General features: G+C 46.8%; 1 protein-coding gene across 2 annotated transcripts in view; it reads right to left on the bottom strand.

Moving 5' to 3' along the window:
• Positions 1-19,459, bottom strand: part of TBPL1 (TATA-box binding protein like 1) — a 47,859-nt gene that overhangs the window by 15,932 nt on the left and 12,468 nt on the right. For both annotated transcript variants that reach the window (XM_089676192.1, XM_089676193.1), the window contains exon 4: positions 14,964-15,027. In XM_089676192.1, the coding sequence (XP_089532318.1) occupies positions 14,964-15,027 (64 nt within the window). The remainder of the gene's footprint in view (positions 1-14,963; positions 15,028-19,459) is intronic.

Below are 19,459 nucleotides of genomic sequence, written 5' to 3'. Positions count from 1 at the left end.
TCTGCTTTTAACATCAGGAAATCTGTGATGGCCTTTTGCTGTTCGTAAAGGCGGTCTAACATATGTAGGGTTGAATTCCACCTTGTTGCAACGTCACAGCATGAGGAGTCGGTATAGGGGCCCATGGCAGATTAGGGGCCTGGCAGCAGTTATGGGAGGCCCATAATCTGCCAGCACCCTATGACAAAAAATGGAACACACCAGCAGTGTGAGGAGACCTGAAAGTGGCACATGGCAGAGTGTGGCGATGGAGACAGCAGCAATGGGAGGCCGTACAGGGACCCATGAGAGACTCTGGACCTGGCAGCAGCATGAGGAGGCGGTATATAGGGGCCTACGGCAGATTAGGGGCCTGGCAGCAGCTATAGGAGGCCCGTAATCTGCCAGCACCCTATGTCAAAAAATTCAACACACCAGCAGTGTGTGAGGAGACCTGAAAGTGGCACATGGCAGAGTGTGGCGATGGAGACAGCAGCAATGGGAGGCCGTACAGGGACCCATGACAGACTCTGGACTTGGCAGCAGCATGAGGAGGCGGTATATAGGGGCTTATGGCAGATTAGGGGCCTGGCAGCAGCTATAGGAGGCCCGTAATCTGCCAGCACCCTATGTCAAAAAATTCAACACACCAGCAGTGTGAGGAGACCTGAAAGTGGCACATGGCAGAGTGTGGCGATGGAGACAGCAGCAATGGGAGGCCGTACAGGGACCCATGACAGACTCTGAACTTGGCAGCAGCATGAGGAGGCGGTATATAGGGGCCCATGGCAGATTAGGGGCCTGGCAGCAGCTATAGGAGGCCCGTAATCTGCCAGCACCCTATGTCAAAAAATTTAACACACCAGCAGTGTGAAGAGACCTGAAAGTGGCACATGGCAGCAGAGTGTGGCGATGGAGACAGCAGCAATGGGAGGCCGTACAGGGACCCATGAGAGACTCTAGACTTGGCAGCAGCATGAGGAGGCGGTATATAGGGGCCCATGGCAGATTAGGGGCCTGGCAGCAGCTATGTGAGGCCCGTAATCTGCCTGCACCCTATGTCAAAAAATTAAACACACCAGCAGTGTGAAGAGACCTGAAAGTGGCACATGGCATGAGAGACTCTGGACCTGGCAGCAGCAGGAGGAGGCGGTATAGGGGCCCATGGCTGATTAGGGGCCTGGCAGCAGCTATGTGAGGCCCGTTATCTTGCAGCACCCTATGTCAAAAAATTTAACACACCAGCAGTGTGAAGAGACCTGAAAGTGGCACATGGCAGCAGAGTGTGGCGATGGAGACAGCAGCAATGGGAGGCCGTACAGGGACCATGACAGACTCTGGACTTGGCAGCAGCATGAGGAGGCGGTATATAGGGGCCCATGGCAGATTAGGGGCCTGGCAGCAGCTATGTGAGGCCCGTTATCTTGCAGCACCCTATGTCAAAAAATTTAACACACCAGCAGTGTGAAGAGACCTGAAAGTGGCACATGGCAGCAGAGTGTGGCGATGGAGACAGCAGCAATGGGAGGCCGTACAGGGACCCATGAGAGACTCTGGACCTGGCAGCAGCAGGAGGAGGTGGTATATAGGGGCCCATGGCAGATTAGGGGCCTGGCAGCAGCTATGTGAGGCCCGTAATCTGCCTGCACCCTATGTCAAAAAATTTAACACACCAGCAGTGTGAAGAGACCTGAAAGTGGCACATGGCAGCAGAGTGTGGCGATGGAGACAGCAGCAATGGGAGGCCGTACAGGGACCATGACAGACTCTGGACTTGGCAGCAGCATGAGGAGGCGGTATATAGGGGCCCATGGCAGATTAGGGGCCTGGCAGCAGCTATGTGAGGCCCGTTATCTTGCAGCACCCTATGTCCAAAAATTTAACACACCAGCAGTGTGAAGAGACCTGAAAGTGGCACATGGCAGCAGAGTGTGGCGATGGAGACAGCAGCAATGGGAGGCCGTACAGGGACCCATGAGAGACTCTGGACCTGGCAGCAGCAGGAGGAGGTGGTATATAGGGGCCCATGGCAGATTAGGGGCCTGGCAGCAGCTATGTGAGGCCCGTAATCTGCCTGCACCCTATGTCAAAAAATTTAACACACCAGCAGTGTGAAGAGACCTGAAAGTGGCACATGGCAGCAGAGTGTGGCGATGGAGACAGCAGCAATGGGAGGCCGTACAGGGACCATGACAGACTCTGGACTTGGCAGCAGCATGAGGAGGCGGTATATAGGGGCCCATGGCAGATTAGGGGCCTGGCAGCAGCTATAGGAGGCCCGTAATCTGCCAGCACCCTATGTCAAAAAATTTAACACACCAGCAGTGTGAAGAGACCTGAAAGTGGCACATGGCAGCAGAGTGTGGCGATGGAGACAGCAGCAATGGGAGGCCGTACAGGGACCCATGAGAGACTCTAGACTTGGCAGCAGCATGAGGAGGCGGTATATAGGGGCCCATGGCAGATTAGGGGCCTGGCAGCAGCTATGTGAGGCCCGTAATCTGCCTGCACCCTATGTCAAAAAATTAAACACACCAGCAGTGTGAAGAGACCTGAAAGTGGCACATGGCATGAGAGACTCTGGACCTGGCAGCAGCAGGAGGAGGCGGTATAGGGGCCCATGGCTGATTAGGGGCCTGGCAGCAGCTATGTGAGGCCCGTTATCTTGCAGCACCCTATGTCAAAAAATTTAACACACCAGCAGTGTGAAGAGACCTGAAAGTGGCACATGGCAGCAGAGTGTGGCGATGGAGACAGCAGCAATGGGAGGCCGTACAGGGACCATGACAGACTCTGGACTTGGCAGCAGCATGAGGAGGCGGTATATAGGGGCCCATGGCAGATTAGGGGCCTGGCAGCAGCTATGTGAGGCCCGTTATCTTGCAGCACCCTATGTCAAAAAATTTAACACACCAGCAGTGTGAAGAGACCTGAAAGTGGCACATGGCAGCAGAGTGTGGCGATGGAGACAGCAGCAATGGGAGGCCGTACAGGGACCCATGACAGACTCTGAACTTGGCAGCAGCATGAGGAGGCGGTATATAGGGGCCCATGGCAGATTAGGGGCCTGGCAGCAGCTATAGGAGGCCCGTAATCTGCCAGCACCCTATGTCAAAAAATTTAACACACCAGCAGTGTGAAGAGACCTGAAAGTGGCACATGGCAGCAGAGTGTGGCGATGGAGACAGCAGCAATGGGAGGCCGTACAGGGACCATGACAGACTCTGGACTTGGCAGCAGCATGAGGAGGCGGTATATAGGGGCCCATGGCAGATTAGGGGCCTGGCAGCAGCTATGTGAGGCCCGTTATCTTGCAGCACCCTATGTCAAAAAATTTAACACACCAGCAGTGTGAAGAGACCTGAAAGTGGCACATGGCAGCAGAGTGTGGCGATGGAGACAGCAGCAATGGGAGGCCGTACAGGGACCCATGACAGACTCTGAACTTGGCAGCAGCATGAGGAGGCGGTATATAGGGGCCCATGGCAGATTAGGGGCCTGGCAGCAGCTATAGGAGGCCCGTAATCTGCCAGCACCCTATGTCAAAAAATTCAACACACCAGCAGTGTGTGAGGAGACCTGAAAGTGGCACATGGCAGAGTGTGGCGATGGAGACAGCAGCAATGGGAGGCCGTACAGGGACCCATGACAGACTCTGGACTTGGCAGCAGCATGAGGAGGCGGTATATAGGGGCTTATGGCAGATTAGGGGCCTGGCAGCAGCTATAGGAGGCCCGTAATCTGCCAGCACCCTATGTCAAAAAATTCAACACACCAGCAGTGTGAGGAGACCTGAAAGTGGCACATGGCAGAGTGTGGCGATGGAGACAGCAGCAATGGGAGGCCGTACAGGGACCCATGACAGACTCTGAACTTGGCAGCAGCATGAGGAGGCGGTATATAGGGGCCCATGGCAGATTAGGGGCCTGGCAGCAGCTATAGGAGGCCCGTAATCTGCCAGCACCCTATGTCAAAAAATTTAACACACCAGCAGTGTGAAGAGACCTGAAAGTGGCACATGGCAGCAGAGTGTGGCGATGGAGACAGCAGCAATGGGAGGCCGTACAGGGACCCATGAGAGACTCTGGACCTGGCAGCAGCAGGAGGAGGTGGTATATAGGGGCCCATGGCAGATTAGGGGCCTGGCAGCAGCTATGTGAGGCCCGTAATCTGCCTGCACCCTATGTCAAAAAATTTAACACACCAGCAGTGTGAAGAGACCTGAAAGTGGCACATGGCAGCAGAGTGTGGCGATGGAGACAGCAGCAATGGGAGGCCGTACAGGGACCCATGAGAGACTCTGGACCTGGCAGCAGCAGGAGGAGGTGGTATATAGGGGCCCATGGCAGATTAGGGGCCTGGCAGCAGCTATGTGAGGCCCGTAATCTGCCTGCACCCTATGTCAAAAAATTTAACACACCAGCAGTGTGAAGAGACCTGAAAGTGGCACATGGCAGCAGAGTGTGGCGATGGAGACAGCAGCAATGGGAGGCCGTACAGGGACCCATGAGAGACTCTGGACCTGGCAGCAGCAGGAGGAGGCGGTATATAGGGGCCTATGGCAGATTAGGGGCCTGGCAGCAGCTATAGGAGGCCCGTAATCTGCCAGCACCCTATGTCAAAAAATTCAACACACCAGCAGTGTGAGGAGACCTGAAAGTGGCACATGTTTGAGGCATGATTCATGGCGGATTTAGTCAGTTGTGTCAGGAACTGGTGGTTTGAAATCCAGACTAATCCACGCCTGATTCATTTTCACAAACGTGAGTCTCTCCACACTTTGGGTGGACAGTCGTGTCCTCCGCGGAGTTACAATACCTCCTGCCGCACTAAACACGCGCTCCGATGCCACGCTACTGGCCGGGCATGACAGCCTTTCAAGGGCAAATTCAGCTAGTTGGGGCCAAAGGTCAAGTTTCGTTGCCCAGTAGTCAAGGGGATTGTCTACCTCGGTTGGCAGGGTGCTGTCCAAGTAGGCCCAAGCCTGTTGTTTGAGCTCCTGCTCCAGGTCCACCTGATGCTGCTGCTGCGGCTGGTTAGTAGTTTCCTCACTGCGCTGGTGAAGAAAGCTACTCATCATCGACTGCAGACTGAGGCAGCCGCTGCTGGTGGAGCTGCCACTGCTCCTACCACCCCACCCCTCCCCTGCTGCCATGCCAGCGGAACGCGAGCGCACAGGGCCCACAGTGTCTGAGGATGGACGTTGGCGCACAAAGGCAGAGACCAACTGACTACATAGGTGGTTTTTATAGTACGTAATTTTGGCCTCCCTCTCAGCAGGTGTGAAAAAGGCCACCATTTTGGACCGGTAGCGAGGGTCCAACAAGGTGGACAGCCAAAAGTCATCCCTCTGTCTGATGGTTATTATTCGGCTGTCGCTACGCAAGCAACCGAGCATGCTATGGGCCATTTGTGCCAAGGAATGCGAGGGACTCCCTGCCTCCATCTCCACAGCATACTGCCACGGTGCGTCTGGGTCCTCTGTCTCCTCCTCCTCCTCCTCTACCAGATGCTCCTGCTCCTCCACTCCTGTCCGCTGAGTGGAAAAACCACCCATTTCACTCAATAATTCCTGAGCACAAATGTCCTCCTCTACCTCCTCCTCTTCTTCCTGTCCTGCCCCCACAGGGGTCATGTGGCGTTGAGATCTGTGCGCCACGTCTACCGCACCCTGACCAGCCATTGTTAACAGCATTTGTTCCAGGACGTGCAACAGAGGAATGACGTCGTTCATCCCATAGTCCTGCCGACTCACGAATAGCGTGGCCTCCTCAAAGGGCCTGAGCAAGCGGCAGGTGTCACGCATGAGCTGCCAATGGCTGACATCTAAGTTACACAGGGGAGTACCTTTATCCGCTTGTAACATCAGGAAATCGGTGATGGCCTTTCGCTGCTCGTAAAGGCGGTCTAACATGTGTAGGGTTGAATTCCACCTTGTTGCAACGTCGCAGATCAGGCGATGCTGTGGAATTCCGTTCTGCCGCTGCAGCTCAATGAGGGTGTTCTTTGCGGTGTAGGAATGGCTGAAATGCATGCACAGTTTACGTGACATTTTAAGGATGTCTTGCAGTGGGATGGTGGATTTTAGGAACCGCTTGACAACCAGATTGAACACGTGAGCCATGCATGGCGCATGGCACAACCTTCCTTGACGCAGAGCAGACACCATGTTCTTTCCGTTGTCAGTCAACATGGTTCCGATTTTTAGTTTGCGCGGAGACAGCCATCTGTCGATTTCTCTGTTCATTACACTCAGCAGTTCCTCCCCTGTGTGACTACGTTCGCCAAGGCATACCAGGTGCAGCACAGCGTGACACCGTTGCGCCCTGCACATGTGATATGCCGGTCGGGTAATGGGACTTGGCACGGGGGTGGCGGCTGAGGACACGGCGGAAAAAGAGGTGGTAGAGGCGGACATGCTTGCTGGACCAAGGACGTGCAAACGTGGAGGCAAAAGCGTCGTGACCTGTCCAAGTTGCTGGTGCGGCTGTGCCGGCACCACGTTCACCCAGTGGGCCGTAAATGACATGTACTGTCCCTGACCGTAGTTACAGCTCCACACGTCGGCGCTGCCGTGCACTTTGGCAGAGACCGACATGCTCAAAGACTGGCCCACCATCTCTTCTACATGTGAATGCAGGGCTGGCACTGCCTTTTGGGCAAAGAAATGACGGCTTGGCACTCTCCACCGCGGCGCGGCACAAGCCATCATTTCTCGGAAAGGTGCTGAGTCCACCAGTTGGAAAGGGAGGGACTGCAGCACCAGCAACTTGGACAGGAGGACGTTCAGCTTTTGCACCGTCGGGTGCGTGCTCGCAAACTGTTGTCTCTTGGATACGGATTCCAAGAAAGACTGTTGACGGAATCCGAGAAGAGGAGTAGCAGGAGAAGGAGCATCTGAACGAGCGGAAGATGCCAATGAGCGACAACTCCCCTCAGCAGAGGTGTTGGAGCCTTGACTGGCTGATAGAGGGCGATTGACGACGTCGGGTGACGGAGCAAGTAACGGAGCGGGTGATGGAGCGGGGGCTGGGGCAGGCAGAACCGCCGTATGTTTATCACGGTTTTCCCAGGCCACCGAATGGTGACGCTGCATATGCTGACGCAACGCTGTAGTCCCAACATGGGCCCCCTGGCCACGCTTGCATTTCTGGCCACATAGTCGACATACGGCTACGTTTACTTCCTCGGGCGGCTTGAGGAAAAATTGCCACACCACCGAGTAGGAAACTTTGCCCCCGCTACTCTTCACTGGCTGACTGCTACTTCCTCCGTGCGCACCGGCACCACTACTGGCCGTGGTGGTAGGCTGCAGTGGAGCTGGTGCTCTACTCCGTGGACGTTTGGCTCCACTGACACTGATGCGACCCTGCTGCTGTCTCCTGGGCAACCCACCGACTGTTTTGCTCGCTGCCAAGCTGCCACCCTCTTCTCCTGATGATGCGGAAGAAATTGCCTGATGACGACGAGGCTGCCAAGTGCGATCAACCTCCTCATCATCAAGTAGGGTCTCCGCCTCACTACTAGCCCCCTCGGCTGCGTCTGGGTCAGGAGACAGACCTGTCTCTAGACCGGCTACCGAGCCACTCTCCTCGCCAGTACTTGTTCGCTTGGCTGCTGAAAAGGCCGATGTCTCCCCCGTTCCTGACCGCCCTCTGTTAGCTCTTCCTCACTGTACAGTGGGGCTGAGCCCACAGCATGCGATACTTCGCTTGGTGAGGGAACAGCAAAGGACAGGGGCAGGTAGAGGACACGTGATTTCAGTGGGCTTGGTCCCGGGCCATGCCAACTAACGGTTGTGTCTGACGTACCCACCGACCGTTGGCTGTAGGTGTCAGAGGTGACCTGGGAAGAGGAAGACGACCGAGCCAACCAATCAATGACGGCAGGGTTGTCGGTGGAGACACGACCGCTGGATGACACCGGGAGCACTGGCCTCTGGCTGCGAATACTGCTGCCTCGACCCCTTCCTCTGCTGCCACGTCTGCTCGCTCCTAAAACATTGCCTCCTCTGCCACTCCTCTGCATGTTGTCTGACATACTATTTAATTCAACGATTAGGTGTCCCTGAGTAACAATTCTCTGGCACTCAGTAACAATTCTGTCTGTCCCTGAGTATGAATTCTGTGGCCCTGAGTAACAATTGTGTGTCTGTGCAAGTAACAATTCTGTGTCTGTGCAAGTAACAATTTTGTGTCTGTGAGAGTAACAATTCTCTGGCACTCAGTAACAATTCTGTCTGTCCCTGAGTAACAATTCTCTGGCACTCAGTAACAATTCTGTCTGTCCCTGAGTAACAATTCTGTCTGTCCCTGAGTATGAATTCTGTGGCCCTGAGTAAGAATTCTCTGGCACTCAGTAACAATTCTGTCTGTCCCTGAGTAACAATTCTCTGGCACTCAGTAACAATTCTGTCTGTCCCTGAGTAACAATTCTGTCTGTCCCTGAGTATGAATTCTGTGGCCCTGAGTAAGAATTCTCTGGCACTCAGTAACAATTCTGTCTGTCCCTGAGTATGAATTCTGTGGCCCTGAGTAACAATTCTGTCTCTGTGCGAGTAACAATTCTGTGTCTGTGCAAGTAACAATTTTGTGTCTGTGAGAGTAACAATTCTCTGGCACTCAGTAACAATTCTGTCTGTCCCTGAGTAACAATTCTATGGCACTCAGTAACAATTCTGTCTTCCCTGAGTAACAATTCTCTGGCACTCAGTAACAATTCTGTCTGTCCCTGAGTATGAATTCTGTGGCCCTGAGTAACAATTCTGTCTCTGTGCGAGTAACAATTCTGTGTCTGTGCAAGTAACAATTTTGTGTCTGTGAGAGTAACAATTCTCTGGCACTCAGTAACAATTCTGTCTGTCCCTGAGTAACAATTCTCTGGCACTCAGTAACAATTCTGTCTGTCCCTGAGTATGAATTCTGTGGCCCTGAGTAACAATTGTGTGTCTGTGCAAGTAACAATTCTGTGTCTGTGCAAGTAACAATTTTGTGTCTGTGAGAGTAACAATTCTCTGGCACTCAGTAACAATTCTGTCTGTCCCTGAGTAACAATTCTCTGGCACTCAGTAACAATTCTGTCTGTCCCTGAGTATGAATTCTGTGGCCCTGAGTAACAATTCTGTCTCTGTGCGAGTAACAATTCTGTGTCTGTGCAAGTAACAATTTTGTGTCTGTGAGAGTAACAATTCTCTGGCACTCAGTAACAATTCTGTCTGTCCCTGAGTAACAATTCTCTGGCACTCAGTAACAATTCTGTCTGTCCCTGAGTAACAATTCTCTGGCACTCAGTAACAATTCTGTCTGTCCCTGAGTATGAATTCTGTGGCCCTGAGTAACAATTGTGTGTCTGTGCAAGTAACAATTCTGTGTCTGTGCAAGTAACAATTTTGTGTCTGTGAGAGTAACAATTCTCTGGCACTCAGTAACAATTCTGTCTGTCCCTGAGTAACAATTCTCTGGCACTCAGTAACAATTCTGTCTGTCCCTGAGTATGAATTCTGTGGCCCTGAGTAACAATTCTGTCTCTGTGCGAGTAACAATTCTGTGTCTGTGCAAGTAACAATTTTGTGTCTGTGAGAGTAACAATTCTCTGGCACTCAGTAACAATTCTGTCTGTCCCTGAGTAACAATTCTCTGGCACTCAGTAACAATTCTGTCTGTCCCTGAGTAACAATTCTCTGGCACTCAGTAACAATTCTGTCTGTCCCTGAGTAACAATTCTCTGGCACTCAGTAACAATTGTGTGTCTGTGCAAGTAACAATTCTGTGTCTGTGCAAGTAACAATTTTGTGTCTGTGAGAGTAACAATTCTCTGGCACTCAGTAACAATTCTGTCTGTCCCTGAGTAACAATTCTCTGGCACTCAGTAACAATTCTGTCTGTCCCCTGAGTATGAATTCTGTGGCCCTGAGTAACAATTCTGTCTCTGTGCGAGTAACAATTCTGTGTCTGTGCAAGTAACAATTTTGTGTCTGTGAGAGTAACAATTCTCTGGCACTCAGTAACAATTCTGTCTGTCCCTGAGTAACAATTCTATGGCACTCAGTAACAATTCTGTCTTCCCTGAGTAACAATTCTCTGGCACTCAGTAACAATTCTGTCTGTCCCTGAGTATGAATTCTGTGGCCCTGAGTAACAATTCTGTCTCTGTGCGAGTAACAATTCTGTGTCTGTGCAAGTAACAATTTTGTGTCTGTGAGAGTAACAATTCTCTGGCACTCAGTAACAATTCTGTCTGTCCCTGAGTAACAATTCTCTGGCACTCAGTAACAATTCTGTCTGTCCCTGAGTATGAATTCTGTGGCCCTGAGTAACAATTGTGTGTCTGTGCAAGTAACAATTCTGTGTCTGTGCAAGTAACAATTTTGTGTCTGTGAGAGTAACAATTCTCTGGCACTCAGTAACAATTCTGTCTGTCCCTGAGTAACAATTCTCTGGCACTCAGTAACAATTCTGTCTGTCCCTGAGTAACAATTCTGTCTGTCCCTGAGTATGAATTCTGTGGCCCTGAGTAACAATTGTGTGTCTGTGCAAGTAACAATTCTGTGTCTGTGCAAGTAACAATTTTGTGTCTGTGAGAGTAACAATTCTCTGGCACTCAGTAACAATTCTGTCTGTCCCTGAGTAACAATTCTCTGGCACTCAGTAACAATTCTGTCTGTCCCTGAGTATGAATTCTGTGGCCCTGAGTAACAATTCTGTCTCTGTGCGAGTAACAATTCTGTGTCTGTGCAAGTAACAATTTTGTGTCTGTGAGAGTAACAATTCTCTGGCACTCAGTAACAATTCTGTCTGTCCCTGAGTAAGAATTCTCTGGCACTCAGTAACAATTCTGTCTGTCCCTGAGTAACAATTCTCTGGCACTCAGTAACAATTCTGTCTGTCCCTGAGTAACAATTCTGTCTGTCCCTGAGTATGAATTCTGTGGCCCTGAGTAAGAATTCTCTGGCACTCAGTAACAATTCTGTCTGTCCCTGAGTATGAATTCTGTGGCCCTGAGTAACAATTGTGTGTCTGTGCAAGTAACAATTCTGTGTCTGTGCAAGTAACAATTTTGTGTCTGTGAGAGTAACAATTCTCTGGCACTCAGTAACAATTCTGTCTGTCCCTGAGTAACAATTCTCTGGCACTCAGTAACAATTCTGTCTGTCCCTGAGTAACAATTCTCTGGCACTCAGTAACAATTCTGTCTGTCCCTGAGTAACAATTCTGTCTGTCCCTGAGAATGAATTCTGTGGCCCTGAGTAAGAATTCTCTGGCACTCAGTAACAATTCTGTCTGTCCCTGAGTAACAATTCTCTGGCACTCAGTAACAATTCTGTCTGTCCCTGAGTAAAAATTCTGTGGCCCTAATAACGTTTCTGTGGCCCTAAGTAACAATTCTCTGGCACTGAGTAACAATTCTGTCTGTCCCTGAGTATGAATTCTGTGGCCCTAACTAGCGTTTCTTTGTCCCTAAATAACGATTCTGTGGCCCTCATTAACAAGTCTGTGTCCCTGAGTAATGGTTCTCTGTCCCTAAGTAACTTCTCTCTGTCCCCAATTCTCGTTTCTGTGGCCCTAACTCTGTCCCTGTCCCTAGTACAGAGCGGTCTGCCTCTGTTCAATGACTGCAGGCAAATGAAGATTTCCAAAATGGCCGCTATATATACCTCGACCATTACACAGTGCTGGCTGGCTGGCTGCTGATTGGCTGATGCGATCACATGTCGTTGAGGAATGCATTATGGGGCAGCGCGCCTTGTCTGCGCGCCTTCCCCGACATCCCCGCTCCGTCGCCGCACATGTCAGCCGCCATTTTCGGAAAAATTTCGATTCGCGCGTCCGAATTAGGCTGTTTTTCGGATTCGGCACGAATCGAAATTTTTCCGAAATTCGACTCGAATTCCACTTCGGATACTTCGATTCGCTCATCTCTAGTTCTAATCCCACCTCACTCTTTTACTGCTTTCAGTGACCCTGTTAGAGTTTTCCCTGACTTTTATTTTTATACCAATGACCAGAGAAGCAGCCCGTCTCCCTATTTTAACCCACAGCTAGAGATCGGCTGATTGGGGACTAGTACTGTTATAGACAATGCTGCTCAGGAGGGTGAGGGGGAGCCATTAGGCAGCAGGTACACAAGAGGGCAACTATTCTTTAAAAACTGCAATCCTGGGGAAAAAGTTACATTTAATTAATCTGCTTTATCACGGATACAGATTAAAGTAGAACTATAGGCAATTTTTTTTTTCATTTTGGATAGATCAAGGGAGGGTTATAACCCTGTCAAGATTTTTTTTTTCACCATCTGTGTCCCATTGTGGAGATTTACCTTCACTTCCTGTCCCATAGCCAAAAAGGAAGTGAGAGGAAATCTCTGCAAATTAACCGCTTACCCGCCACCCTATGGCAGACATACTGCTGCAGGGCTGCGCAAAATCACATGTATATACGCGATTTGCACCTTCGGGTAGGGGGCACGCCCACGCTGCCATTGGTGGCTTTAGCTGTCGATCACTGGGTCCTGGCTGGTAATTCCACGGCGGCACCCTGGCGATCACCGAGTATCACTGATGGGGCAGAGGTCTGTATGCAAACAATACAGATATCTCCCCTGTCAGCTCCAGCACAGTGCTTTGTATTGCTCTGCAATACAAAAGAAAATAAGTAAAAAAATATTGTTTTTTTTTTCTCAAAATTGGCCATCTTTTTTTGCTTATAGCGCAAAAAAATAATAAATGCAGAGGTGATCAAATACCACCAAAAAAAACTCCATTTGTGGGGGAAAAAAAGGACATAAAATTTAATTTGGGTGCAGTGTTGCGCAATTGTCAGTTAAATAATGCAGCGCCTGGCCAGGAAGGGGGGTAAATCCTCTTGAGGGCAAGTGGTTAAGGGAATTCCTTAGGCACCCCCAGGTCACCAGAATTCATGTCCCCATTGGAAGATTTCCTCTTTATTACTTTTCTGGGGACAACCCAAAATTTCAGATTTTCTTTTACTTTCAATAATAATGATAAACAGGACAAATAGAGAGGGGCAATATCCCTAATGGGGGCACAGACATCAATAAAAACCTAATAAGTGTTCTAATCCATCTCCACTCTATCGAAAACTAAAAAAAAAAAACGTTTTGCCTTAAGTTATACTTTAGATACCAATGTTGGATAATATTATTCCCAGTTCCAAGTCAACATTACTTCATTCCAGTGTTTAACCTTAAAGTGTAACTCCACTTTTGTTGAGAAAGAAAAACATTCCCCTCTAAGTGATCAATGTACATTATAGGGATTGTAACAAACTTTTTTGGATTCCTACCTTTTGTTATTTTGAAGAAACAGCGATTTGTTTGTCTGTGTCAATGTGCAGAGTGAATCTGTATGCAGGTGGCTTTTTAATTACCAATCAATTGCTGCACCAGCAGGGCTCTGAGGACATTGGTAGGGTCTGCATCCATTTAGATGTGATTTCCATTTGAGGGTATATCATCAAAAACTAAATTTTTGCTACAGGGGATGCTCAAAATTTGACTTTTATCTCTGTACAGACTTCTGGGAAAAGCAGTAAGCCAACTGCACAAGCAGGAAATTACATTTTCAAGGGGCGATCTGTACGCCATTCGTGTACAGAATGCCTCCAGGTAGCCATATTATATTGCATTTTACAGAAAATCACAGTGCTGCAGATTGAAAAGGAAAGGTAATTTTTAATAACATCCAATTACAATATGATTTGTGTAGCAATTGTATATGTTATACTATTTTTTTTTAATTTGCCATTTTTTTTTCCCCACACGAAAGTTGAGTTAACCTTCAAGGGTTCCAAAGCATTTAGACAAGATATCCCCAGAGCTTCACTCTTATTAAGGCTACCTCCTCAAGAAAAAAAAACAAAAAAACATTTAAATGCCTACATATTTCATTCATACATGATTAACCGTTTTGCCAAAACCACTATTGAAAAAGCATTTTCCAAGTTTGCTTGGCATTGAAGTAGAAGATCCACTTTGAGCAAGCATATATATATATATATATATATATATATAACTGCCCAACAGCTTTATTTTCATGCTGTAACTGATGACATCACTGCTTCATTTACCTTCATGAGACATACATTATTTTAAAGGGGCCATTTTTAGATTTCCTGAACAAGCAAACTGCATGTCTGTCTCTGCCTTTAATTTTATGTCACAGTTCTAGTAGAAGGCATCCAGTGAAGTCAAACCTTATCTGCATACCCGTTTTTTCAAAATGTACTGATCCATAATTTCAATTGTACTAAAACCCCTGGACTGGCATAAGAGTATGGGTGCTAGCATTTTCAGGAGGGATACAGCTGTCTTAATGTTTATTGCTGTATGCACATAGTTGTGTACTGCATAGATGAGATTTATCATTGTTCTAGCCTAGGGCTAAAAATTTCAGGTTCTGAGCTACTAGCCAACTTAGGAGTTACTTGCCACCTGTTGCCCCACCCAACTTTTACCCTGTAACACCCCTAATCCCTCCCCTAAACACACCCTTGTAAACTCTCTCATTAAATGACACTGTTAAATGTTTTATGAAGATTAGAGTTACAAAAATAAATATATACCCCCTTAAATAAAGTGTCCTCCTCCTCATGCTCTGTCAGTCATTCTCTCCTCTCACCGGACCGGACTCGGAGCACATTTGCACAATCCACCCTGCTGCCCTCCCCATCCTTTCAGGTGCCTGTCATAGGACCTCCTAAGGATCCTGGGCCCTTGGGTAGTGTGTGAGTGCCTGAATGCCTAAAAGCTTAGTCCGCCCCTGGTGCCGGCACTCCGCTCCATATCTATCGGCTGTCTGATTGATCTGGCCCTCGCCCCCACGTTATTTCCACTAGCCAAATGCGAGCAGGCGAATGGAAATGTCGAGACCTGTTATAGCCTACAGCATATACACATTTGTTGCATGGGACAAAACACAATTCATAATAGTTATATATATGCATAAACAGAGCAAACTAATACTGTACCAAAAAGCCAAGTTTTTGCAAGGAACGAGCCAACCGCCTAGCACCAAATTTAGCTTCCTCTTCACTAGGAGAGAAAAGAAAACAATGAACCATCAAACTGTGCATATGTGATGTTTACTATGTTACCATAGTAAAATAAAATGAGGCATAATTATAAAAAAAAATTAAAAAAAATGCAAAAAAGAACCCTGCTGAAATTCATAACAACTAGATGCCTGAACACCATGTCACATAACATACACATGTCAATAACTGGAATCTGGTTGATGGGAGAAAAAAAAATTACACAATATTTAAAGGAGAAGTATAACATTATAAAAAAAAAAAAAAAATAAACATACATACCTCTATGTTGCGTGGTCTGATGCTCCAACTGTTCCACTGCTCTAAGCCTGAGAAACGAGCGATCACATAACTGCTGATTGCTCACAGTTCACAGTCAGCTCTGAGCAGAGAGGGGTGACTGTCAGGCTGTCTCCACTCTGCCTCAGGAGCACTTAGCAGAAAAGGGGGCAGGCACAGGTGGCTTCGGCTCTGAGCTGTTCACGGAGACCCAGACCCAGCTGGGTGGATCCTGACAATATGATTGGAATTCTTCCAGAACCTGGAGTGGCTCTGCGATGTCAAGGGGCTTTAGCCTACTGTAGGCTGATTCTGGGTCACAGGAGTGCAAAAGTAAGTGAACCCAAGAGAAGTATTGCCAAAGTGACCCAAAAGAGAAGTATTGTCAAAATAACTTTGGCCATAATTCAAAGTTTTCAGTGTATACTATTAACTGGAATCAAATGATGTGTTCCCAAAAGGAAAGCACTCAGGCTGAACTAGATGGATATAGAAAATTATAAGGGTAATAGAGTGTTTAAATGGCAATCAAAGGAAGAACCTGCTGTCAACAATGTGTTGACAGAAGGTATTATCAGAGTAGGGTGACCCCTGGGGGACCTCGCTTGAATTATTTGACAGGTCAGGTTCCTCTCAAAGTCAATGAAAGAACTCTAAATATATACTCTCCCAAACATGCTCCTAGTTTTAGTAGTTTTAGGGCCCACTCTGATTTTAGGGGAAGAAGAAGGTATAAAACCTACAATCAATTTATACCACTGCAGGAGGAACATATGTGAGATAACTGGGGATAAAATAGATATATTACTGAACATCCCCATGCACAAAATCATTATGGGTCTGGGAATAACTTTCCAGCTACTCCTAGTACATTTAGACCGCAATGGGAACATGACCATGTAGGACACTCAAATGATCAAATATACAATAGTGATTATGCTGATGAGAATGAGGGTCCATGGAGACCTACTAACAACCCCCATTTTTTTCCCCAAGGCCAACCCAAACACAAAAAGGGTTATAGAACAAAAAGAGGCAGCAGAGAGGGGAGGAGGATCGACTCAAAAAAGAAGGCAGGAATGAAAGATATAGTTTGCCCCACCTAATAGGCTTAACAAATTTGAGACGTTCATGAATGTACATAAATTTATTAGGAAAATCAACATTAAGCGGTATCTTATCAGTAATCCCACTAGGAATAGTGGCAATATGAATCAGGGAAGACTTAACTATAAGCAAACTTCCTTGGCCAATGCATCTTTATTTAACCCACCTGGGCATGTGGCTCTTTCGGCCTCTGTTTTTAAGGACTTGGTCCTCAAGGATCTGGAGGAGCTTTCAGTCAAAAGACAGACAGGTTTCCAGATTCCAGTTGGGTATGGAAGCCCTTAAGCATCGGAACGACATTGCAGTTCGTCCAGCGGATAAGGGGAGTGGAATCATTATATTGGATCGTGAGGCCTATCGATCTGAGATGAGTCGTTTATTAGCAGACAGAGATACGTATGCCCTTCTAAACAGTAACCCCACTAATAAATACAGGAAATAATTATTGGATTTGGTTGAAGGAGGGTATAAACATGGTATTATAAATAAGGAGAGATCTTTTTTGGATCCCATAGCACCTTGTGTACCTGTGATTTATTATTTACCAAACGTCCACAAGGATCCTATTAACCCCCCGGGGAGGCCCATTATCAGTGGGATTGACTCAGTAACATCAAGAGTAGGGAAATATATAGATCATTTTCGCCAGTCCCTAGTTGTGGGTACACTATCCTTCCTAAAGAATACTACTCATATCATTAATATTCTTGGGGATACCGAGTGGAACCAGTGATACGTTTTGGCAATGGCTGACGTTGCCTCTCTGTATACCATCATTTCCCATCTTCACGGCAGGCTGGCAGTGGAATATTTCCTGATGCATGATGGTTCATTACCTAACCCTCAGATGGATTTTATTCTCTCCCTGTTAGACTTTACTAAGGGGCACAATTTTTTTTGGTTTGAAGACACTTATTATTTGCAAAGTAGAGGAGTGGCCATGGGAGCAAAATTTGCTCCCAGTATGGCCAATCTCTTTATGGTCAAATGGGAAAAAGAGGTAATTCATGGACAGAGCCACCCACAGCTAGTACTCTGGAAAAAAATACATCGACAATGTCTTCTTTATATGGGAGGGGGAAATGGATACTATAGATGAATTTGTTTCCACTCTCAATAGAAATGACAGGGGAATTGTTCTCCAACATGAGTACAGCAGGGAGGAAATACATTTACTTTTTTTATTTAAAGATTAGAGTGGAAGGTGACAGGTTAGTCACCTCTACCTTCTTCAAAAAAACTGATAGAAACAGTTTCATTGGGTCTAGAAGTTGTCATTATCCCTCTTGGTTGAAGTCTGTGCCTAAGAGCCAGTTTCTTAGGCTCAAAGGAAACTGTACTAATACTACTGATTTCCAACTGGTAGCAGATCGATTAAAATTGCAATTTCTTGAAAAGGGTTATGATACCTATACATTGGATAAAGCACTTAGGGAAGTAGATGCTAAAGACAGATCAGAATTATTAGCTCCAGGTTTGAAGAGAAACACTAACAAATCTTTCAAAACTGCCTTTATCACTACATATTCTACTCAGTATTATGACATCAAGAATATTTTCAAAAAAACATTGGGGAGTATTACGTAATGACAAAATCCTGGGTTCCTTACTTCCAGAAGCCCCCGTTATTTTTTAAAGGGGCACCCCCTTTGAGACTATTTTTAGCTCCTAATGTCAGAGCTCCCACATTACCAATATATAATTTAAAATCAAGAATTTTATTACCTGCTCTACAAAGAATGTAATTTATTTGATTCAATGCCCGTGGGGGTTTCAATATATAGGACGCACTGTCAAAACACTACAGACCAGGTTGAAAGAGCATATTACTAATATAAAGAAGGGTTTTCCAAACCATAGTGTCTCTAAGCACTTTGCTCTTCACCATAATAAAAATCCTGAAGGTTTGTTATTTATTGGTATTGATAAATACTCCATAAATTGGAAGGGTAGCCATATTAAGCAAGAGATCTCCAAACTGAAAGTGTGGTGGATCTATACCCTTAAATCATATACACCTCATGGTCTTAACATCGAATGGGATGTCAACGCGTTAATCAATAATAGTTAAGCTGTTTCTTATTATCTTATTTTTTTATATTAGTGTCCAGGATTGATTGAGTTCATGTATCTGTGTTATTTATATTTTATTTATAATTTTTTGTATTATTATTTTGACATTTTGAAGCAAAATTGAATTGACAGCTGTAATATGTTTTGTGTACAAAAGATGGCACCACAATTGGTATTGCTTTGTTTTTGGTTAGGCTGTTTTTTTAGGGCATTAAAGATTTGGTTCCTGTTTTTTAATTAAATAATTTCCACTTTTGTTGCCCAGGACCCGTTTTTACTTGGTCAGTCGATTAAGTACTTTTGGCATTATATGTTTAGTATCTTCCGGTCTTTGGGTCAGAGGTTTCTTCTTTCTGTTCCGATGCATGCCTTGATTAGAATAGGGGGGGGAGATGGTCTCCCTCCTCCCTATATAAAGGCACTACGTCCTGGCGATGGCCACGCCCCTGACGTCAGCACGTATCGTAGCGCGACAGCCATTTTATGGGTTTGAATCTTATCCTTTTGGTGACATGCTGTTTTATCAATGACTTTGATGTACATTTTATATTATGCTTTGGTGCAATAAATCTCTTAATTTACTATACTATGAGTATTTTCTTGTTTTTTGAATGGGGTTGTCCTCTATGAGGATAAATCTTTTCTGCAGGTTTATTTTCTCTATTCTATTTTTTGAGTTAAAGTTTGGAGCTCTACCAGTGTCTGGATCATAGCCAATTTTTGGAAGTATCCAGCAGGTGTTTTTATCCATCTACCATTGAGGGCCAGTTTATTCCTTTGACGTTATTAAGTGTCCCGGTCCATGGCATGCGTTTGGATTCTGTATTGCGCATTTTGACCCAACCTTAACTGGGGGTCAATTTCATCTGATAAGAGGCAGAATTTTTTCGGGTGTTGGTGATGGTGGATTTTTTTCATCTTCTTGACCAGATTTGAAGTATTCATGACAACATTGATGTCCCATTAAAGGGGCT

Source organism: Staurois parvus, unplaced genomic scaffold, assembly GCF_062004578.1.
Source record: "Staurois parvus isolate SC_StPar_1 unplaced genomic scaffold, SC_StPar_1.0 ptg000165l, whole genome shotgun sequence".
Classification (NCBI taxonomy): domain Eukaryota; kingdom Metazoa; phylum Chordata; class Amphibia; order Anura; family Ranidae; genus Staurois; species Staurois parvus.
The sequence above is the reverse complement of the archived record's forward strand: the minus strand, read 5'-3'. Positions and strand labels throughout refer to the sequence as shown.